Source organism: Micropterus dolomieu, linkage group LG17, assembly GCF_021292245.1.
Source record: "Micropterus dolomieu isolate WLL.071019.BEF.003 ecotype Adirondacks linkage group LG17, ASM2129224v1, whole genome shotgun sequence".
Taxonomy (NCBI): Eukaryota; Metazoa; Chordata; class Actinopteri; order Centrarchiformes; family Centrarchidae; genus Micropterus; species Micropterus dolomieu.
Window position 1 is genome coordinate 10,904,355 of NC_060166.1, and position 24,204 is coordinate 10,928,558.

A 24,204-nucleotide genomic window follows, 5' to 3' on the forward strand; every position below is an offset into this window, starting at 1 on the left:
TCCTGCTGTCTTGCTGACAGACCTGACAAAGCTTGAATTCATATGTTTAACAAATCTGCATCATGTTGTAGTTATTTCACTGCAGTTTAACACACGAGGAAAGCGTCGCGAGAAGAAAATTCGCGGTTGGTCTGAATGCGGCATTAAAGTGCTGTGAAAGATCGCTCAAAAAGTTTGATGACTTTGTCCCAAAGTGAAGTGTTTTTTCACACCGGTTAAACTTATACAACGCATGTGTGGTATTACTGGCGCCTGCATAGTAGACCCTTACAACAGTGGAACCACACGAGTGGCTGAATTATGTTTCTAGCATCGGCTGTTAAAAACAGACGATAGGCTTTCTAGCAGGATAACCACTGTCTTTGGTGTTCCGGGCTTTCACTATAGAGTTGTATTAAGAATTCTTAAAGTGCTGTGTCTCCTCATAAAATGTCTGACTATATATTCTGTTTATGTTTTGAACCTGCCACTTGTATTTTGTGATTCCCTTTAAACAAACATTTCCACCATAAATTGCTCTAGAAAACTTTACCAGAATGTGGAAAATTAAAAATAGTTAAAATCTAAAATCTTCTCTCATCTTGTGAGCTAAGCGTTTTGTCACAGTTCTACTATTTAGAGCTTTATTCTCTTGCATATACTTTAACACCACAAGAAGAGCAAGTCCAATGGGTACCAAACATAACTTGCTATTTGAAAGAACGTGTGTTTCTTTGCAGGAGACTGCGAGAGATGAAGCCCCCAAATGCATGGCAAACACACTCAAATTCATTCAAACAGTAATGCTCGGACTGGGAAACAAAACCCTCTCACCAAAACTACTAACTCTGAAAAACAGTCTACTGGGTTAGAAGTGAAGAGTCATCAGCTATCAGCTAGCCCTTGGTAACCTTTGCAGTCATTGTACTGTTATTGTTATGATAGAAAAGTGTGATACTTTTTTGAAATCAATCTTATTGTTCAGCCCAGATCTGTCCAATATTCAATGTTGGTTGAATTAGTTTTTTGACACTTGAAAATAAATGTTGTAATGCAGCTGAATCAACTCAGTGGTCTCAATGCATTGTTTCATAGGAAATTATTCTAGTTTACACAATGTGTTTATAGATAAATTATCAAGTGTTGTAACGGTTCTCTCAGTTGAAGGAAATTAAGTGAACCTGACAAATTATTGAGGCCTATTAAAACTGGTTTGTGATTGATTAAAATAGTATGTAATTTGTATCAAGCAGTGCACACACAAAATGAAAAATTTAAGTTATCACAAAACGTGGCTTAAGTTATATAAACTTATGAAGTTTATGCAGCTTAAATTAAGTAGTACTATTAACAAACTTAAAAGGTTTATGTTAAGACGGTCAAATGGAGCAAAGTGTCTCAGAACGAGGGGGACAGAGACAGCAAAGAGAGCGACAGGTGTCTGTGTCGTGGTCTGGGTTGTTATTGTCTCAACTGTTTGTGCAGCAAATACACTGACTAGAAACTGACTGGCAACATTTAGGCTATATCTACATCTTTTGATTACATTTTGATGCCAATGCGTATGAGTGCTGCCAGCATTTCTGCAGAGGTTGAAGACCATACGCCGCACACTGCATCAAATTGGTCTGCATGGCTGTTGTCCCAGAACGATGTCTGTTCTAAAGACGATGCACAAGAAAGCCTGCAAACAGTTTGCTGAAGACAAGCAGACTAAGGACATGGATTACTGGAACCATGTCCGGTTTGATAAGTCTGGTCTGATGAGACCAAGATAAACTTGGTTGGTTCAGATTGTGTCAAGTGTGTGTGGCGGGAACAAAGGGATACAAAGGAGTACAAAGACAAGTGTGTCTTGCCTACAGTCTAGCATGGTGGTGGTAGTGTCATGGTCTGGGGCTGCAGGAGTGCTGTCAGCACTGGGGAGCTACAGTTTATTGATGGAACCATACATCCCAACATGTACTGTGACATACTGAAGCAGAGCATGATCCCCCTCCAGAGACTGGACAGTATTCGAACATGATAACGACCCCAAAAACACCTCCAAGACAAAAACTGTTTTGCTAAAGAAGCTGAGGGTAAAGGCGATGGACTGGCCAAACATGTCTCCAGACCTAAACCCTATTGAGCATCTGTGGGGCATCCTCATACAGAAGGTGGAGGAGCACAAGGTCTCTAACATCCACCAGCTACATGATGTTGTCATGGATGAGTGGAAGAGGACTCCAGTGTAGCTGGAGTGAAGCTCTGGTGAACTCCATGCCCAAGAGGGTTAAGGCAGCGTTGGACAATAATGGTGGCCACAAAACTTTGGGCCCAATTTGGACATTCACGTAGCAGTGTACTCACTTTTGTTGTGAGCGGTTTACACATTAATGGCTGTGTTATTTTGTGGGGACAGCAAATTTATACTGTTATACAAGCTGTACACTCACTACTTTATATTGTAGCAAAGTGTTATTTCTTCAGTGTTGTCACATGAAAAGATATAATCAAATATTTTTACAAAAATGTGAGGGATGTGATATACTGTGTGTATATAAATATATCAATATGCATACATGTGAAATCAATGTTCTACTACAACAACAGGTACTAGAGACTGAGACAGGTGTATTGAAGCAGATATGAAGTGGCTACATGTGAGGGTTGACCACAGAACAGGTTTTAATGCTGCACTTCCAAAAAGTTTCACAATTATTTTATCTAGCAAACCTGGTAGCATTTGTGTTCATTAATGACCTCTCAGTATTTACATTTGACAACAACATGTTTTTCAAACTGAAGCTACTTAAAAGCTGTAAATATCAGGTCAACTACGTAACTCATGTTTCTTTTTAAAATGTTACAATAACTATAGTCAAAATACAAAAACAAAGTCAGTTAAATGAATCACCCAGTATATACTCAATATGAAGTATTTGGTACTCAGTGAACCCATCTCTCTACACTGTATCAGCAGCAGTCTGATGTTCAGTCATACTGGACCATGGGGTGGTCACTCCAGGGAGGCAGGTTGCAGAGTTTCTCTTCAGTGGCTGTTTCGATGGGCCAGCCCCAGGCCTTGAAGAATCCAGCCAAGTTCATCCCCACAGTCTGGGAGAAGGTCTCTGCATACAGGTTCATCTTTCCGTTGTTGTCATTGGGAAAGTTGGACATCTTGTGGTAGGCAGCAAACACCTTCTTAAAGGCATCCCAGCCAAACTTTTCCTGGAGCTACATGGAAGGAGCCAGAAGTAGAAGAAAGAATAGAAAGAAGAATAGAACACTTTTGTTGTTTGATAGTTAATGGTCACTAAAGCCTCACTGAGTTGAATGGAGCCAGAGACTTTCAGTCTACTTCAATTTTAATTAGTTTAAATGCTGACTCCAGTGTGACATAGTTTCTCTACAGGGTGTAAATATACAGTCATCTCACCTGCATATATGTCTCCAGGGCCACCCACATTTCCCAGTTGCTGAGTTTCTTGCCCCCCTTAACATACTCCTCTGCTCGACTATTTCGATCTGCTGAAGTCATTGCTGGATGAGCCTGCGTTGAACAGAATGAAATGTGATTGTAAACCAATGTAATCCAAATGAAAAGCCAAAAGCTTTTCTCAACATTTTGTAACATCTATTGATAAAATGTCACTATAGCCTTTAAGACCAGGGTGTTTTAGCCATTGGTCTCGGTTTTTGTCAACTAAATTAAACTACTTTACTCCACCTGTTCCCTGTTGATCCTCAGCACCTCTTCATGCACATACACTGACCACAGGTTGCATGTACACTCTGTGGTGTGTGATGGGAACTCCCAGCAGCTTCTCTGTTGGTTGTGTCCAAGCTCATGTATGGGGCCCCACAGGCCTTTACACCTGATGTGGTTGATGCTGACCAGCTCAGCTGCTGTGGGCTTGTGTGCCATGATAGGATAACCTGAATGCATCCAACCTGAATAGAGAAACAGATATTTAGGGTTTCATATCTATGGTAGAGAAACATCACATTGTAGTGCATATGCATGCAATTAGAGCAAAGCACAAACCACAAGCCTCATACTAGCCTGTGATGTTACAAAGTCCATTCAATCACTCATTCCATTAGAAATTTTAAAGAAGTGATGCATTTTTTCAGTATGAACTCAATGTCATCTGATGTCTGTGACAGTCCTGGTGATTTATTTTCAGTATACCATATACTGTATGCTATGCACAGCCGATAGCACTGAGCAGTTCCCCCTTGGCATTAACATGGATACAGATTCAGTGAAACCCTAAATTGCCCACAGGTGTGAATGTGTGCACCCTGCCTCTCACCCAGCGTGAACTGCGACAGGCTCTATGTTCCCTGGACTCTTAACAGGATAAGCAAATACTAACTAGTCAAAGTCAAACACACTTACCACAGGAAATCTGCACATCAGTAACAAAACGTTCTTTGCGGGGAAATTTGTGTGGGATGGCAGCAAGATCTGCAATGCCCCTCATGATGTCATCCCAGAGTGCCGCCAGCTCATCAGGGCGCTCTAGGTCCCGAATAACATCTGATGGTACAGTAAGGATGATGTTGTCAAACTCCAACTCTGCCCAGGGTGAAGGGGCTGTGCGCAACAACAACCAATCAGCTGCTGTTGTCAAACCTGAAAAAAAACAAAGGGAGGGATTCAAATCACATCAAAGTATTCTCGCACAATTTTGTAAGATTATATATTTTTAAAGGGACTCCTGCTAAACTGAAACTATTTCTCTTGAAATGTCCATCACAATTGAATTTGATGAGAACTAATGATACTGCATTACATAGATGTTCTTACTTACACTGCCTTGAATCATCAACAACATTATCCCCTACTATAGTTGACAAAAATTACACCTTCTGTTTATTTCCATAAGAATAAACACGGATACATACCACAACTTCAACCCCCACAGACTCACCTGATCTATAGTACGGCGCAGGTACAGCCATCTGCACTGTGACCTCTACCCCGTGCACTTGTGTTTTGGGTGGGGCTACCAGGTAGATGAGTCCACCCCACAGGTTCCACACCTGCATCATCTCTGAGGTAACAGGAAATCGCTCATGAACACATGGTGCTCTCTTCAACTCTGCAGCGTTGAGATGGTCTGTTTGACATCCTATCTGGATCTGGGGAAGACATGGAATTGTGTTACTGTTTGTGTTGTTTGTACTTTAAAAGGATGCAAAGCTGGATATGATGATGACTGCAGACCATTCAAAGTATGAAAGTATGAAAAACCTGAGAGGACTGAATAACTTGCCACGAAGTAGTTTGCCCCTCTGAGTTTAGTTGGATTGAGGTATGGACTAGTGTTGTAGTACTCGAGACTGGTCTTGGTCTTAAAACCACATATTGATTGTACTCGGTCTTGTCTTGGTCTCGGACATTGAGGACTCGGGATATTATTTCAAGACCATAACTTTGGGAATATCAATAAATTGCTTTTGCATTGTCTGATTTGTTATCATCCTAACTTTGATTGGAAGTAAAACGTATTGCTTCAAATGCAACCAATAACCCTAATTGACTGTCACCCCTCCCTGCGATACTTACGTTGATTTCAGCTCTTAGTATTTGTATGTTGGTGTTTTAATGGGAATGTACCTATGATCTCGTTCCACATTTTATTGCGTGCTATGGAATGCAGGGAACTGGTCTTGGTCTTGACTCGGTCTCGCCCTCCCTCGGTCTTGGTCTCGACTGCCGTCAGCCCCTAAAAGTCTTGGTCTTTTCTCGGTTGTCTTGGTCTCGATAAACTCTGGTCTTGTTCTTGACTTGGTCTCGGTTTTGGCGGTCTTGACTACAACACTAGTATGGACTGCACTGGGAGAGGGGCGGGGAACATGTTAGGGATGAGCCTAGCTGCTGCTGGGGACTGAGGCTTGCATGTCGTGGGTTGGCCCTCCATTGGGGCACAATGTTAACAGAAATAATGATTCCCATTTTGTGCACCATACCTTCCATTCCTTGTTGACTATCTCTGCTGGTATGGCCATGTAGGTCTTCATACCAGGAGAGAGGTAGAGACCTGTACTGATCCAGTCCTCCCCTCCTGACACACACACACACACACACTAATGCAATGCAGCAGTGTAAATATAATTCATGAATAGTTCACATATTTGTCCACAACAAGGTCTGACCTGCTGTGTTAACATTAATCTTGATCCTGTGGTTGTAAACAACTGGCAGCAACGGGTTATGCTTGATGATGTAGGGCAGGAGAGCATCAGGATCTGGGGAAACCTTGTATACCTCTGCTGCCACACTGAGGAGTAGGTGGTCTTTTGCAGTATTTACAGGGCAGCTGTCACACACCTTTAAAGAAAATAAATGATTATTAAAGATGTTGTTCTAACACATCTGATTGGTTGTTAGCATTGTGCTGTTCTACTGGAATGTTTTCTAAAGCGTTTTCTACTCACCTGAGGCATGTCTGACTTCATTAAGATGTCAGTGAGGGTGGACACAATCTGCGTGTAGGAGGAGCAGTCATGAGCCTTCATGTGCAAGTACTTGGCACAGTCACCACCCAGCTTTTTAAGACATTCCTCCTCATCCTTGCCAAGTTCTTCACCATTTATTACATGGCCAGCGAAGCGGCCCAGAAGGTTGCGGAAGTGGTAGGTATCTTTGATGGCCTGGCTGGGCACAGGGGCCTTGTATAAACCTCCTTCAATTGTTGTCCCCAACAGGCTCAAGCCCATTTTGTTCAGGATCTTGTTCCCTGAAAGACATTCCAGCAAACCTGATTTCATCTACTGTGTTTTACTGTTGAAACTGCTATAGTTAAAGTTAGACGGATGTAGGTGGATTATTAGAACATTCCCAACTCTGCCCCTTAAAGAAAGCTCTTGCCTAACTGACATCAATGCTCATGGAGACAGCAGGCATAACTTTGTGACAGCTGTGGTAGGTTTTGCTTGAAAATAACAAGAACATTTCAGTTTGCACAGAAACATTCTTCAGGAAAGACCTTTGTCCACATACTGTTTTTTAAATGATGTACAACCTTTGTCTATTAGGGGTAACCCCTTCTTGGTGCCTTACAATGCTTCCCTAGTGCCATATAGTGCATACTGTGCAGGTTCTGTAACTTTCCAAAACCAACAATCAATATTCACACTCACTTGAGGTGGTGAGAAAGTTAGTTTGGTTTGAATTTTTCATGTATACAATAATAATATATTCCAGGAGAAACTGTGAAAATGTTTGCTACTATCACCATATTCAACCAATATCTTGTCTTTCCCCTCTCTCTTGCTATACAACATGAATGGAAGTGCACAAACAACTTCCTTTTGATAATAACCCAACCCTTAGTCATCTAGCCTGTCACCCCTGCAGGCATCCATTGTCTTTCTCTGTCCAATGACCCCTTGTATGCGCTACCCCAGCTCAGTCTCCCTAGTCATCTGCATTTGAATGTATCCAACTTTATAGTCCCTGTACCTGCTTTCCTTGTGTTTACATTTACTCATTTAGCTGACACCTTTTTCCAAAGCTTCTTACAATTGTTATATATGTCAGAGGTCGCATGCCTCTGGAGCAACTAGGGGTCATGGTACATGTGTCGCAGAGGGAATTCAAAACCCGGTCTGCTACAACAAAGATGTGTGTTATCCACTGTGTCATCACCACCCCATTTAATTGCTATGTTCATCCATGTAGTAATTCTGTAGAGCCTGGCAAATTCTGTTTCCTGAACATCCCAGAGCCTGAGTTACGTGTTTGCCAGTTTCTTAGTCTGTTCTAAGCCTGACTCCAGAAACTGAGTTTCTCAGTTCTGTGCAGTAGCCCATTTTATAAGCCATTTAGATTTACTTATCCATGTTTTGACAACCTACCTCCTCCTTTTTCCTGTGTACCATTCTGTACTCCATACTGAGTTTATGAAAAAGTGTTTCTCACTCAAGAATACGGATATACTGGATATATGTAGTTTTGAGTTGTCCCTTGTATAAGTCATTAGCATAACCTCAACTTTCATTGCTATGCGGACAACACAACTGTACATACACACCAAGCCTTTGGACACGGTCACCATCCAACTTGACAGACTGCTTAAATGATATTAATGCTTGGATGGCCTACAATTATCTTAAACTTAATTAGGATAAATCCTCATTGCTCTCAAAATCTCCCTTGACTCAACCACCATTACCAAGACTGCCCTTTTTAACCTGAAAAACATCTCCATACTATGCCCCTTTCTTTTCCACTCTGAAACAAAGAAAGACTCATCCACACCTGTATCACATCCCGACTAGACTACCATAATGCCCTTCTCCTTGATGTACCCACTTCCCTTCATCAGGGTCTGCGCCAGTGCACATGTGTTGGTTCTTTTAAATCGAAACTCACACATTTAGATTAGTCTCTTCTGGTGCTTCATAATATGCATATTATTGATTTATTCTGTGTTTCATAACATGTACTGTATATTACCAATGTATTTGTTTATTTTGTTAGTAGGGCTGGATAATAAAACAATGACCAGACAGACACACACACACTAAATAATTGGTTTAAATCATTTGAATCACGAACAAATAAGCACTTAATCTTTCTATTAAGATATTTTGTTGAGGAAAAGGGACTGAAAAAAGATTTACTAATCATAACTGTTTATTTTTTTTAACATAATAGTTTTGAATGTTCTCCCTTAGATATGTTAAGTGATCCACTGTTTGTTTCATTCTGACCATAAAGAAAGATTAACCACATAATTAACCATCTGGTTTCTTCAATTTTCAGTCAGGAGCAAAACTCAGACTTTAAAGTTGAAAGAAATAATGATTTGACATTTATTGTGATGATTATCGATATCGTAGTTGTTAACGTATTCCTGCTATGTTTATATTGTATAAACTGTATCTGAATTTTGTTTTATTGTCTTTCGGAGACTTGAAAGACACTTAAAAATAAAATGTATTATCATCATATGAGTCATCGCCTAGTACATTATCCCACCAGCATGTGCATTTAGACAGTAGTACCTGGAGTATGCTGAGCATGCATTATGTTTTGGGATTATCATGGGATAAACTGGGAAGTGTATTATCAAACTCTTGTGGTGTATTATCATACCTGAGAACTCTGTCATTGGGTTTTGCCCGCAGTGCGTCTGTGCCCAGTACCAGGCATGTCCGCCAATCAGCAGGCCTCCTCCCTCTGCCACGAAGTGTTGGATTTCCTCCACATGATTATCGCTGTACGCCGTGCAGACAAATACACTCAGGTCTTCCCTGAAGTCTGTCTTCTCACACTGTAACCCTGACTTGCTGAGAACTTGGAGTGCTGGATCGTGCACTACACCAACGATCCCCATCCGGCCTTCATCCAACCAATGAATGGCATTGTTCCAAAATGGAGCAAATGTCTGTGATAAAGGCAGTAGTTTGTTAATCACATAATAAGATTTGACAGATCAGCACATGTCTCATTATTCAACACACTGCTGGTGGTTAGAATATTAAACAAATAAATAGGTAAAGTAATCATTTACATCAGAGACTGGTTTAAGAAATTCTGGCAAGTCAAACTGAGCACATAATGACAATTTGCACATATAGTTTAGGTATAAAACATACCATATAAGCAAAATCTCATTATGTGTTCAGTTTAACTTACGAAGTAAGTTATACTAAAACCAAATTTTAATTTAAACTCTACCTCGTGTCCCATAAATCCTTCATGTGTAACCACAATGACTCGTCCCTGCCCATAGTAGGCTCCTGCCAGGAATGCTCGTCCATTGTTTGTGGTCCCGATGGGAAAGGCTAGTGGTCCGTGGACCAGAACCTCAGATGGTAGTGCTCCAGTGTTGAGGTCGAACTCTGAAACCCCCTGGAGTAAGAAGTCCAGGTCATCCTCAAAATCCTTCCCATTTCTGTATTTGAAAGAGTGAAGAGGAAGACAAAAGATGGATGTTAAGTATAACAGATACAGTATATTATATAATTCCATTAATGAATAAGTGTCTGGTGTAAACTAGACAGAGTGGTTAGGAAGGTAGTAGGACGGCAGACTCAGACATCTGGTGTTTCCAGAGGTGACGATTTACAGTAGTCTGCAGTAAACGTATAACTCAACAACAAAAACAACCAAACCAACAAAAGGATTTAAGGAAAATAGCTAACTCAAACTAACTCATAGTAGGGATGGGACACTCGATTCTGACGTTTCAACCCTGTGTCGGGATCCTTTAGCACAGATCTTTCGAAAATCGCTCCAAAGCTGCTGCGCCATCCAAGCAAGGTTTACGTTGTTTGAAAGACAATTCAGATTAAATCCCAACGTGTTTAAAACTCATTGAAAAAGTCCTCAGCAAAGTATCATTTAAATATGCTGACCTGTTAATGCATCTACAACTTAATGTTCAAATCACAACAACAACACTTTAAATATTTGATTACTACAATACAGCTGTTGGCCAAAACGGGGCCATGTATTGAATCAAAATGTTTTATATCTGTTAATCTAAGCAACAACCAGTAACAGTTCCATGGTTGTTTGTGTGTTTTACATAGTTATTTTAGTTAAAATAAATATTTGAATGAGATGTGACTGCAGACTGAACCTTTACAAAACTCAGCTTATTCTATTTTGCCAATGCTGTGCTCATTGCATTTGGGTAATGCTGTTGTACATCCAGCTTACAAATGATAGCCTTTGTAAAACGTCAAATCAAGCAATCTAATTGGTTCATAACAGTGATATAATGAGCGTATACAATGTGTATGACGTCGAATTCCTTAGCACATATTAGTATCACTCCAGAGATGTTCAATCAAGTTTAATTCTGGGCCCTGGTTTGGCCACTAAAAGGACATTCACAGAGTTGTTCTGTAGCCACTCCTTTGTTATCTTGACTGTGCGCGTTGGGTCATTGTCCTGTTTAAAGATAACCATTCACCCCAGTCTGAGGTCCAGAGCGCTCTGGAGCAGGTCTTCATCAAGGATGTCTCTGTACATTGCTGCATTCATGAAAAACATCCCCACAGAATGATGCAGCCACCACCATGCTGCCCTGTAGCCTAGGGATGGTATTGGCCAGGTGATGAGCGGTGCGGAGCGGTTTACGCCAGCCATGACACTTGCCATTCAGGCCAAAGAATGAAATCTTTGTTTCATCAGACCAGAGAATTTTGTTTCTCATGGTTTGAGAGTTCTTCAGGTACCTTTTGGCAAACTCCAGACGGGCTGTCTGCAGATATTTTTCTTTAACCTTCCCCAGATCTGTGCCTCGATACAATCCTGTCTCGAAGTCCACAAACAATTTCTTGGACTTTGCCTCCATGGCTTGGTTTGTGCTCTGACATGCAGCGTTAACTGTGGGACCTTATATAGACAGGTGTGTTCCTTTCCAAATCATGTCCAATCAACTGAATTTACCACAAGTGGACTCCAGTCAAGTTGTAGAAACACAAGGATGATCAGTGGAAACAGGATGCACCTGAGCTCAATTTTGAGTGTGAATATTTTCGTACATGTGCTTTTGTTTATTTTTAATACATTTGCAAAGATTTCCACCAAACTTCTTTCATATTGTCATTATGGGGTATGGTTTGAATACTTTCTGGATGCACTGTAAGGGCAAAAAAAATAAATAAATACTTACGTATGCCAGCAAAACTGTTCCATGTGATAAAACGTTTTCCAAGGCAGGGAAGGTCATGTTTAAAAAATAAAAAGCAATCATACATACCTTTCTTGATGTACCACAATATATTTGTTTTTATTTAAAAACACTGCAATCGCAATTTGCCACGTCTAACAATCTGAAAGTGTGTTTGTTGTTTGCTCCAAAATCCTATTGGTCATGTATTGATAAGAGGTTTAGAATTTGTAAACATTGTCAGTCTTTACACTGTACTATCAAGATGTGACGATATCACAAGTGACCAGTAGGTGTCACTGTTGAGATAGAATAAGGTAGAAGGTGAGTTTACATTGCAACAGGTTGTAAAGTGAAATTGATTTTGTAACTCCCTTCTGCTATGGAGCAGACACTGTACTGTAATAGGAAAGTGGTCAAAATAGTCAACAGAAATAAACTATTCAGCGGAGCAATGCTGAGGATGAATTTGAGTTTTAAAGGCTCTTTGGGGGGGAAAGCTGCTCTGCAGTCTGGTGGTGCGGCAGCAGAAATTTCTCTCTAGAATACAGCAGGGTGAACAGCCTGTGGCTCAGTGGGTACTGTCCTTTAGTATCCTTTGGCCTCACCTCACTGATATCACTGATGCTCAGGAGATGGGCACCAATGAGTTTCAAACACCCGCTGCGGAGCCCTCCGGTCCTGGGCCGTGCACATTCCAAGCCAGTTAGAGAAGTTTTCAGTCAAGATGCTTTCTAGTGCTCCTCTGTAAAATCTGACAAGAACTTGGCACAGGGATTTGGGATTCTTAAGCCTCCTCAAGAAATACAGTAGTTTCGTCTCAGCAAGATTGTTGATTAAGTCTCATCGTTGTTTGTCTCATCCGGAATGGGCTAAGCACAAAATCCTGGGGGGCTCCGGTGTTGAGCACTAGAGTGGAGGAGGTGTGCCAATATCCAATTGCAGAGTGTGGTTATATGCCCAGAGTGTTAAGTTTGCTGATCAGTTTCATGGGTGTCGAATTATTTTCAAGGCCTCGACACAACTGCTTAGAACATTCAAGAGTTTCACAAAGCCTCACTTTGACCACCACTAACTCATAACCAGATTTACCAAAGTGCTGTCCATTGACATGAATAAATAAACAAATGCAACACTAAAAAACAGCAACATACAACTCTCATCCTGGATTAAAAGTCAGTTTTAAGTCGCAATAAAAAAAAATACACACTAACAAAAGGAATGCATTTGTAGCAGCATAGCCTCACCTCTTCCCTCAGGAGCACTGTTAAAGGGTTTTCAATTCACGCCCTGCCATCTGCTTCAGCCCATACCATTCGTAGGTGCAAGTTGAGCTGCTTAATAACCTTATACCAGGAAATTGCTTAACAATCAGGATTGATTGCCAAAGTTATTCCTCACCAGCTACCTAGAGGAAAGGTCAGGGATCCTTCTGTATTACTAAAGGAAGACCTACAAACAAACATTCCTACAATGAAAGAAAACTTGGTTTGGCCTTGTGATGTCATCCATTACTTCACCCTTACTATAAAATATGAAATGGTGGGCAGGCCCCTTCCAAAACAATTGTCCTGCATGATGCAACTGAACAAAAGGAACACAACAATGATAAGTATTAACACAGGAAACAATTAAACCATGTTCAAACTTGCAACCTAATAAAATGTAACTGAAACTTATGACTGTGTTTACTTAAACTTTTATGCTTAGCTGTGACATAATATGAACACAAACAACCTGGGATAGTAAGTGTTGCACTGTTAAAAGCCAATATGGTGTAATGTGTATGATGACCTGTAAGTGACAAGTGGTTAGCAAACCCACTTCACTTGTCGCAAAGTCTATCAATCTCACACAAATATATTTTGTTTTCTGGATAATGTAAGTACATTAAACACTCACTACAGCCACGGGATCTGAGGGTAGACAGGAAGGCACTCCACTTCACCACAGCGCTCAGAGATGTAGATCCCCGCCACACCAGAAACCTTGTTCCCTTCAGACTGAAGCAGTGTGTTCTCCTTGGGGTGATCTTTAGCCCAGCTCCATGCCTGCCCCACTATTGGCCAACAGGAACACAAAACATCTACTGCTGTACAGAGAGGCAGCCATCAGGACCTGGCCTTGGCAGTTTATTGCTAATGGGAAGGCATGGTGTGGCCCTGACTTTCATCTACCACCAATAGGTTAAAGATTTTACTTATCCAGTAAACGTCAATGTCTACCTGATGGATTGGCACAGAAACTCATGGTTCCCAGCCAATAATCCAAATCAAATGGGTGATCCCTGACACCCCCTCTAGCACCACCATGAGGTTATGGTTTTGAATCTCTGTCTTATGTTCCCCTCAGGATGAATTGCAATAACGTTGGTGATCCCCTGACTTTTCCTCCAGCACCTTCATCAGGTCAAGATTCTAATTTGTCCAATATTTTTGTTTATGACCAAATACCTGCAAAATTAATTACACTCCTTTCAGGCTGTACTTCATTTACTAATTAGCAAACATCTTAGCATACTAAAACTTTTAGCTAAGATGGTGATCATTGGTTTCACATAAGCATGTTAGCATTTAGGTCAAAGCACTGATATGCCTACATACAACCTCCCAGATCCACAGAAATGCTAATAGACTCTTCTGTTCTCATTTTACTTTTCTTAATTGAACTTCAACCAAATGTGTGCAGAAGTTTTAACATTGACCGATACTCCTCCATTATACAACTTCAAACCTTTTCAGATGTGCAAAGAAAAAGTATACACTCACACTATAGCCATCCAGGAAGATGGGATCTGAGGGTAGACAGGAAGGTACTCTACTTCACACTGGCGCTCAGAGAAGTAGATCCCTGCCACACCAGAAACCTTGTTCCCTTCAAACTGAAGCAGCGTGTTCTCCTTGGGGTGATCTGCAGCCCAGTTCCATGCCTGCCCTGCTATCAGCACTCCTCCTCCAGCTTTCAGAAAGGCCACCAGGTCCTTTACGTCTGCACCCACACTGTAGGCATCAGTCACATACACCCCCACGTTGCCACTAAAGGCCCCCACAACTTCTGCTTGGAAGCTGGATTTGCTGAGATTATCAGAGACTGCCTTGACGTTTGTGTGGATCCCCACAGAAACATTTTCAGATCCATCTCCTCTCAGCCAGGTCACAGCGTTCTCTACCAGAGCAGGAAAGGCGGTCAGGTAGCCCTCATGACCCAGGACCACGATCCTTCCACTGCCGTACAGAGAGGCAGCCATCAGGACCTGGCCTTGGCTGTTCATTGCTAAAGGGAAGGCATGGTCTCCAATCAGCACCAGGTCACTGGGAACACAAAGACCCCGGAAGTCCAGCTCTTTCAAGCCTCTCATCAGGGTCATGTAGTCACCCTGGTGTTGGGACTGTGTGGGTTGGTTGGACATGGTGAGAAGGATCAATGCTGTAAAGTTTGGATGAAGAGGGTTGATGGCAGAGAAAGTTGTATTAATTCAGGTGCAAATCGCATTAGTGAGTGAGTTGCACCGATGTTCCACCTAGATGCTTGTCGTGTCAGTCGGTTGTCTTGTAGGGGAAAAAAACAGAGCTGACAGAGATGAACAAAATAATAAGTACTACTGATGGCTGATGTGTTGCACTTTTACACCAATCAAATTAGACAATAAAATGTCAATCTACAATTGGTTCAGTAACCAATACTTAATCAGCTTATTTCTCCACCTGGTACCACCAAGCCCCAAAAGTTTGCAGTTTAGTTATTACAGCCAAATACTACCTGAAAGCACAAAGTGACTTCTTTTACCTGAAAGTTAAGTTGTCTTTCTGGTCGTCTAACTTTTCCACTCAGGCAATCCACCAGCACGAATTGACAGGACAGAAGAGAGAATATAAATGAGAACAAGAGCAGAAGAGACAATTTCAGGGAAAATTACAAAAAGAGGAGGGACTTTAGTGGCAGGCTTTTAATGATGGCCAAGTTCAAACATCATTGGATAATTCTTATTATGTGAATACTTAACTACTTACACACGTGGGTTTGGATGGGAAACACCCTGGCTGAGACTGTTTAAGAAACCTGCTTATCCTGTCTGTGTAACCAGGGATGGGCAAACATACATCAAAATGTATTTTAAAATAAGACAACAGATACACTAATTTTAAGTGTATCAAAATAAACTACAAAATTCAGCAGCCACGTTATGTATCTTTGTATTTCAAAAAATGCTAACAATATTTTTGATCTATTCCTTTACCAGTCCACTGACTCAGCTGATTAAGTGGACAATGTCTGTGAGCAAGAGCTTTTTTTTTGTCCCTATTGAGTCATGCAATAAATCTGACATGTACAACCAGTAAACAGATCAAATATTCACACATCCCTTTGGTCACCCAGATGAAGGTTAGTTGGTATCCAACAATTTAATGGTTAACTAACAATTTGCTAATGACTCATAACTGTATCCTAATTTGGTTACTTGGTGTTTGGTAATAAAGGGCCTACTTTGTGTCAGCAGCTCTGACTTGGCTAACTTGATGAGCAGTTGTGAGCTACAACACACGAGTGATGGATGAGTTGACAACCTCCTGGTTAATGCTGTGTCAACACAACGTTGTGCATGACAATAAGGAAAAATTATGGTTAAATCCCTGTGTGTAACTTAATATTTGTCAATGTTGAGAGCACAACACAACTTATAATTGGGCCTTGAAAATCTTGGACAAGTTAGGTACCCTCACTGTCGCAATTTAAGTACACTGAACAAAATTATAAACGCAACAGTTTTTGCAATTGTTTTTGCCCCCATTCATCATCAGCTGAACTCAAAGATCTAAGACTTTCTCTACATACACAAAAGGCCTGTTACTCTCAAATATTGTTCATAAATCTGTCAAAATCTGTGTTAGTGAGCACTTCTCCTTTGCCAAGATGATCCATCCACCTCACAGGTGTGGCATATCAAGATGCTGATCACATAGTATAGGTATTGCACAGGTGTACTTTAGGCTGGCCACAATAATTCCACTCGAAAATCTGTTCTGTTCCGCTGCCACATTTGCTTTTAACTCCCGTGTACTTTCAGTAACAGTCCCAGCTCGTCATTGGTCCATGCAAAAAAAAAAAATTGGTCTGGTTTTATTCTTTCGCCAAATCTTCTGTTACTATGGAATAGACCATATTCTTCAAGTTTACACCGGCACGCGCATGCCCAGTGTACCTGAACGGCTACTCGATGTGCGTTTTAGTATAGACGCAGATCAACTCTGATACACAGCTAAAATGCTGGTGTGGACGGAGATCGTATTCATTTTAAAACTCCATTTTTGAAAAAAACGTGGTAGTGTGGATGGGGCCCCAGATGTCGTGTATGCTGGTTAGCACCTCTGGAGCCCCCTGTATCTCTGGAGGATGGGCCAGCTGTGATTTTGGTTCTGGGGTGAGGAGAAGGCAAACAAATTGGTGCCTTACACATGTGGGTTGCTTACTGCCAAATTTACCAGGAGACCTGTGTAGTTTGCCAATTATACATCAGCTCACTGGCTCGTTCTCTAGTGTTAAGTTTCAAACACATGTGGTAGAAGAAAACAGTGACACATTGGCTGGCACACTGTTTTAATTAATTCATCAATAGTTATTTGTATACATGAAAGGCACTGGTGGTTTTGTGTCAGCATTGAGCAGATAATGAGGAGTATAATTTAAAGAAGTTGCTAGGTGGGATTAAAATACATCATCCCTGCTTGACGTGGATTGATCCACGACTTCCAAACAGCATGGGGAATTCACTTATAGCCTTATACCTTAATAGTAGAAATATATGTTAATGAATTGGGTCAAATAACACTTTTGGGGCTTTATAACATATAATACAAAATTTTAATACCTCAGAGTTTTACATCAGTCAGACTCTAGGTCTGGACAGATTCAGTTTCCCTTGTCACCAGTTGTGGAAGAGTTCAAAGCTGCCAAGTGTAGACTGTCCTTGACATATAGGGACTCTCCAAGACCATCTCATTGGGAAAGAGCGAATAAAAACAAGGTCAGGGCAGAAGTGGGTCACTAGCACTGCAATCCACCATGCAGAATGTCCTCTCAGGACCAGAGATATCATTGGTAACCCCTGCATTGGAAGAGAAGGCCTAGGAACATCCCATTTTCAACAGGTAGAGTCCTAGAAGAGAACCTTGATCCAGGATGAGGTTCTTAGCCTGGAGGAAGAAGAGCTCAATCCATTCAGCTTGGAACCCAAGGTGCCTGGACAAGGTGGGACCTAAGAAAACCATCACATGGACTGAATTGTGGCGACTAGAACCTTACTGAATGTCCTTTCTGCTCAGAGCATTGAATGACACCCTCCCCCCCAAAAAAGTTGGAAACAGAGGCCACAAGAGGAAAACAGTTCGAAAGCAGGGAGACAACCCAGAAAGACCCAAAGAGCCTTGTGGTGTAGCCTGGCCAGAGTGGCTAGGAAGGTGGTAGGTAGGCAGACTCAAACATCATATGTTTGCAGAGGTGATTATTTTATTTACAGTGGTCTGCAGTACACGGATAATTCTATTCAAACAAACAAAAAGACTTACAAAAAATAACGCATCAAACTTGTAGCAACGCTAACAAAAGGCACGTGTTCACAGCAGCACAGCCTCACCTCTTTCTCCTTGGGAACACAAATCCCAGTGTTTATATAGGGCGGTCAATTCACACCCAACTGCTTCAGCCCATCCCATTCTGATCCAGGTTGATCTACTCCATAACATTAATACATAGAAATCTCTTAACATTTGGAACTTAGTTACCAGTTCACTCCACTCTCACTGCCTACAAAACAGGTCAGGGTTATTCACACATTTATTTATAATAATCAGTGATGTCATCCATGACCACCCTAATCCTATAAAACAGGAAATGCTTAGGCTGACCCCTCCCCAAACAATTATTCTGCATTGGGGAACTGAACAAAGGAACAAACAATTGTAAGCATTAACACAGGAAATGACTATGTGTTTACTCTAACTTACCATATGCTTTGCTGTCAACTGTGACATAATGCAAACACAAACAACCCGGGATAGGCTTTGCCAGTCATGTCAGTTAGTACAGCAGATCATGATGAGACGTTAGGGATAAGTCGGCGATACCAGCCAACTAACTCCAAGAATGACCTTAGCCTCGTCTTGGTGTTGGGTAGCGGTGAAGCTGCAATCGCCTCTACCTTTCCAACCTTGCCTCCTCCGATCACATAGCCAAGGTACTGCACCTCTGACTTGGCAATGTGACACTTCGTCGCATTGATGACCAGCGCTCTGGATGCGTTGAAAGACATCGGCAAGATGTTGCAGATGCTCCTCCCAGGTCCGGCTAAAAATTACGGAATTGTGTTGAGGCTTCGAAACACTTCGACACATGTGACACATCTCCACGGTGACACCTACTGGTCATTTCTGATATCGACACATGTTGGTAGGGGTTTCATTGAAACAATAACTGACCGCGTTTACAATTCTAAATGCTTTATCAATACATTGATTTTATTTCGGAGAAATCGCCACACAACAAACACACAAACGCTTTCAGATTGTCAGAGACAGCAGATGGGGACCGCAATAAAAGTGTGTTTAATAAAACACATCTGTGTGTTGTTTCACAAGTAATCACTCATTTAGCCGACGCTTTTCTCGAAAGCCAATCATAATTGCTGCGTCAGAGGGCGCAGCTTTGGAGCAACTAGAGGTTAAGTGTCACATGTATCACAGTGGGAATCGAACCCACGTCTCTCACACTAAAGGAATATGTCTAAATCACTACCCTATCCATTTGCAGAATCAGAATACTTTATTGATCTACGAGGGTGAATTCTATGTTGCAGCTCCTCGCAAGGCGTAAAATGAATAGAAATACTAGGTAGTTGAAGTTGCTGAGTACATAATATAATAAAGTACACAAATCTAAGAATATAATAATAAATGTGGATATCTACATTATTATTATATTGTTATTATACAGTAGCTTATTAACAGAGGTGTAAAGATAATTACCAGGTAAGATATAGGCCCTAGTGTAATAATAATTAATAATAATGAGTGCTGGCAGTGATGAGGTGTAATGGATTAAAAATCCGTAACTGAGTAAAGTTGAAGTTGTTTCAAGAATGATAAATGAAAAATGGAACAATGTCTCACATTTGTTATATGTCAAGAGTTTTATTCAGAAATATTCAGAGGTTTTGGGGCTGAGTCTGTTTTTTTCATAATTGACATCCCCAGCCTTTGAAAAGTTTGGTCACATGGAACATTTGTTGCTGGCAAAGATAAGTATTTTTTTTGCCATCATAGGCCTACAGGTGCGGAAAAAGGATTGTGGGTCCTTGGAACAAATCTGTCGAATGTGTTAGAGGCCGGTGTTTGGTTTGTTCCAAACACTGTGAATCAAGCGTAGAAGAAGGGGTGAAACGCACCAAAGCCTCGCTTCACTGCGGTCACGTGACATTGACGTTCTGAACCACGCTTTGGAGCAGCGTTTCCAAACGTCTGTGCTTCGGGATCTCGACACTGCATCGACACGTCACCATCAAGCGTCCCATCCCCACTGTGAACATGTGCCTTTTGTTAGCGTTGCTACAAGTTTAATGTGTTATTTTCTTAAGTCTGTTTGTTTGATTGTCGAATTATCTGTGAAATGCAGACCACTGTAAGTAAAATAATCACCTCTGCAAACATATGCTGTCTGAGTCTGCCTACCTACCACCTGCCTAGCCACTCTGGCCAGACAACACCACATTTGGTAGAAAGACCCAAAGAGCCTCCTGTTGGCTTTGGCAATAAAATGATGAAGCAAGGTAAGCTTTAGACATGGTGATGGACAAGTGGCTTCAACTGCAGCCTGTCAGCTGTTAAGTTTGAGGAGCAAAATTAGCATCCCAATTAATGTCACGTCTAATGTGAATTGCCAATGCATCTTGCGAACCAAGCTAGCTAGCTGCACCCTCTTGTCCAAATATTGTCACTTCTTGTTCCAAAAATCAAGATGGTGACTGCCAAAATACCAAACTCTCAACTTCAAAACTTAAGTCCACAAGTCCCACTGTGTGTCATCAAGATGGCTACGTCCAGTTCTTTTACACAGTATATGGCCACAACTCTTTCCCACACACAATCCACCATAGGAACTACCAAGACAGACAGAAGAGAAGAGTGGATGTAAATAAGAGAAAGAGTAGGACAGACTATTTCAGTAAAAAAGGTAAAGACATTATGAGGAGGGACTTCAGTCAAGGCAACCAAATGACAGAGCGTTATGTGAGATTAAGGGAAAGATCACACATCAATGGACATAACTGACTACACCTGTCTGTCAACACTGTTTGTTTTCATTTCTCAGGGCTTGATCATGTGTGTTGAAACAGAGACACACCCTGACTGTGACTGTATATGAAACCTGTTCATCCAGTCTGCAAAAGTCAATATTATTGGATGCTGAGACTATTATGGTAATACACTGACTGTGAAATGTCACATTTGTGGATTTATTTCTATAAGATTTTGCGCTGCACTAAAGAAATCCAGTACATTTTGTGCAATAATGTTACACAAACCTTTTCGTTTGTGGAAGATAAACAATCACAAGGTAGGCCATAGGAAATAATCCTTGCTAAGCAGTAAGTTTAGAAGTTCCAGATGCATACTGGTATTGTGACAACCCTGTGGTTGTCTGTGTTGTGTTGAGCTGGTTTGGTGTTTCAGGCTGTCTATAGGCCGAGCCAAGGCCAGGGTCGTCAGGAGATGTGGCTCACCTGTTCAGCCTGGCTCACCTGTATTAAAAATGGCTGCCAACTCTGCCCACTCTCTTTTTTGTTTCCCACAGCACCATTTTGACTTATTATGTAGCTTTTGCTTTTGCACTCACTACATTTTACTCTCACCCACATATACATGACACTCTAGATAATACTGATTTCCATGTTTGCCTTTATGTTTACAATTAATCCATTAAGCTTATGTTTCAAAGGCCCTCTGTGTAGCCTATACAGCCTAGGCTATGTTTGGTGTTTCTCTTCAGTCTCTGTCCCGCCATTGTCGTGTTTGGAGTGTTCTGCCTGATGCTCTGTTTGGACGTTTTACACCCGAACTGCATGTAAGCCTGAGTTTTTGTTTTTTTGGATTAAAACCTATGCTCCTTCAGTCAACTCTCCAGTGTCCTGTGTTTGGGCTCTCTCCTGTTTGTACTTCCTTAAACTTGTGACAGAGCCAACTTGTAACAATATTAATTTGTAGTACCATGTACGTGTATAAAATATGTTTATTTATTTGTTATAACTGTGACAGTATTAATACCCTCCTACAGTACAAAGCTAACAAATGAAACTAATGAAAGCATTTTCATTAACATTCGGTGCCCTTATGGCAACATGAGTGCAGTCAGTAGCACTGATTACATTTGGGAAACCGTACATGGCTGCAAATTGAGCTTTCTTGTTTGCCTGTTCACCCGCCGTGTGTGGAAACTTTATGCAATCATGGGACAAAGCTATTATGCCTTTTAACATGTCTGGCATTACCCGGCTAAGGGTCTGCTGATATACCTGACCTGTCAGCCAATTCCCTCTGAAAAGGTCCAGACGTCAGGAATCCTAGTGTTGTCAGGACTCGAAGTGGAACTGGCACAGCGTGGTTCCTCCGAGTGCTCCTCTGTAACGCTGGGCCCAAAAGACCGCAGATGTCCAACAGGACAGCTCGAGGAAGTCGGAACCGGCTCATAAGCCACTCGTCCTCGTTTGCCAGCAAGTCTTCTAAGAGCGCAAGATCAGCCATTGTGCGTCATTACGCATTGTGATGGCATCATGGCATTTTATTACCGTCCATTTGATTGCATCTGACAAGCTACAGCTGTGTTATGAGGATGAATTGCATAACATGCCAATATTATTGCAGAACATATTTCACTTTTCTTTTTGAAAATGCGTTAATTTGCATTTATGTTTGTTTTACACTGCAGATCGATCAAACGGGGCTTTGTGTAGGCTGCTAATTGTAAGACATGCTTTGGACCGCACATTTTCCAGTCAGGTTTGCTTTTTATAAATACCAATTATTGCGTAGAAAGCGGCGTACGCCTTCTTTTGTGCATACACAACGTTTATCAATGAGGCCCCTGGGGTCTCTGTGGAACAGGGCTGGAAACGTGCGTACGCCACTTCCCAAGCAAAGTGATCTATAAAAAACAAACGTAAGGGAAAATGTGCCTCCTGTAAGTAAACTCTGAACCATGCCTACGCACATAAAGAGGAGAAATGAGAAGGCGACTCACATGGCAGAAGGATGAAACTGTTTGAAATGAATGGGCCTACTACTGTGTAAAATATATAAAAATATTACCTCTGTGACCCCCTCTGGTCAGTGACGTCACTACTGAAGGGGGATATCCATTCCTGCAGATCGGTTATAAAGGGGTGGAGTTCCGGTGCCCCCTTTCCTCCAGTGCACAAGCGTTACATGAAAGTGCGTTTTTTACCCACCAAACAACATGCTTCAGCTTCACCAAAAGGAACGTCAGTGTCACACTGAGTTAAATCTCGTTTTGTAGCTTCTCTGTCAGATTTTGCCTCCTTTTCTTGCTGCAGTCAGGACGTATTAATATTAATGAGGGGCGTTTCACTGACCATTTATAGGCAACTATGGGCGTTTGAAGGGTCGGACATGTTGCTCCTTCACATGGACCACATTTCAAGTTGATTGTGATTTATAAAGGGAACTTGTTTAAAAGTGTGCATACACACGGTGTAATTAGTCTGAATATTTTTTTGGCGTACGCTATTTTTGGCTTTTGGGCGCACGTACATTTTTAGTGAGGATTCTACGCACAGTTTTATAAATGAGACCCCAGCTCTCTTCCAGACTATTTCTCTCTCCCTCTACATCTTGGTGGAGAAGCTCTTTCTGGATGAACTGGGAGAATTCTGTTCTCAATTCGACCAGTAGGGGAGCTGTTTTACAACTGGAAGGCATAAAGATTAGCAGAGGGAACAATGGAAGAACTTGTTTAGGGGTGTTTGCAATTAAATTTGACATTAAAGCTGTATAACCTTGAAAACACTACTCATCCATCCCTTACTATTCTTTTTATTTAAGAACAAATGGATAAATAAAAAGTAGCTGTAGAGAGATGAAGTAAATGTTTATTAGCATCTTAAAGGTAAAGGCAAATATTGTGGTAAAATTAAAGACATGTTGACTTTGTAAAGCCTAAGTGATTTACTGTTACTCTGTATAGAAGACATCCGACGACTTTCAGAGGAACTCAAAGAGAAAGATTCCCTGCTGACTGGCTTTATGGATGTAGCTTCAGTACAAGCCAAACAGATTGTTTCTCTTAGCACAACCGCTAACATCCAGGACACCGTGTTTTGGGACCCCTCTAGCCTTCCCAGGCTTTCATCCTGCTCGACTCCGAAGCATCAGTCAACCTGGGCTGAAGTGGTGGTCCGTGGCTGCAAGAGAGGCTCGGATGGGGCTGCCTCTCCTCCGTCCATCGGCCTCTCCAACCGCTATGCAGCCTTGTCTAACGACACTCCGGTCCATCCAGCGGATTCACCTGCGGCTTCGAGTCTCCCTGATACGGA

The 24,204-nt window shown here is 41.5% G+C and overlaps 1 protein-coding gene across 3 annotated transcripts in view; it reads right to left on the bottom strand.

Moving 5' to 3' along the window:
- Positions 1 to 2,625: 2,625 nt before the first annotated feature.
- Positions 2,626 to 24,204, bottom strand: part of LOC123985302 (TRPM8 channel-associated factor homolog) — a 24,532-nt gene continuing 2,953 nt past the window's right edge. Inside the window, exons 1-12 of one of the 3 annotated variants that reach the window (XM_046072762.1) lie at positions 15,393 to 15,409; positions 14,375 to 15,032; positions 9,662 to 9,878; positions 9,077 to 9,368; positions 6,412 to 6,713; positions 6,130 to 6,304; positions 5,944 to 6,038; positions 4,902 to 5,112; positions 4,367 to 4,603; positions 3,692 to 3,915; positions 3,401 to 3,514; positions 2,626 to 3,198 (exon numbers count right to left, since the gene is read on the bottom strand). In XM_046072762.1, the coding sequence (XP_045928718.1) occupies positions 2,956 to 3,198; positions 3,401 to 3,514; positions 3,692 to 3,915; positions 4,367 to 4,603; positions 4,902 to 5,112; positions 5,944 to 6,038; positions 6,130 to 6,304; positions 6,412 to 6,713; positions 9,077 to 9,368; positions 9,662 to 9,878; positions 14,375 to 15,015 (2,751 nt within the window). In that variant the 5' untranslated portion in view covers positions 15,016 to 15,032; positions 15,393 to 15,409 and the 3' untranslated portion in view covers positions 2,626 to 2,955. Of the gene's footprint in view, positions 3,199 to 3,400; positions 3,515 to 3,691; positions 3,916 to 4,366; positions 4,604 to 4,901; positions 5,113 to 5,943; positions 6,039 to 6,129; positions 6,305 to 6,411; positions 6,714 to 9,076; positions 9,369 to 9,661; positions 9,879 to 11,169; positions 11,304 to 14,374; positions 15,033 to 15,392; positions 15,410 to 24,204 lie in introns of those variants that run through there. The other 2 variants (XM_046072761.1, XM_046072764.1) reach the window with 2 other exon arrangements.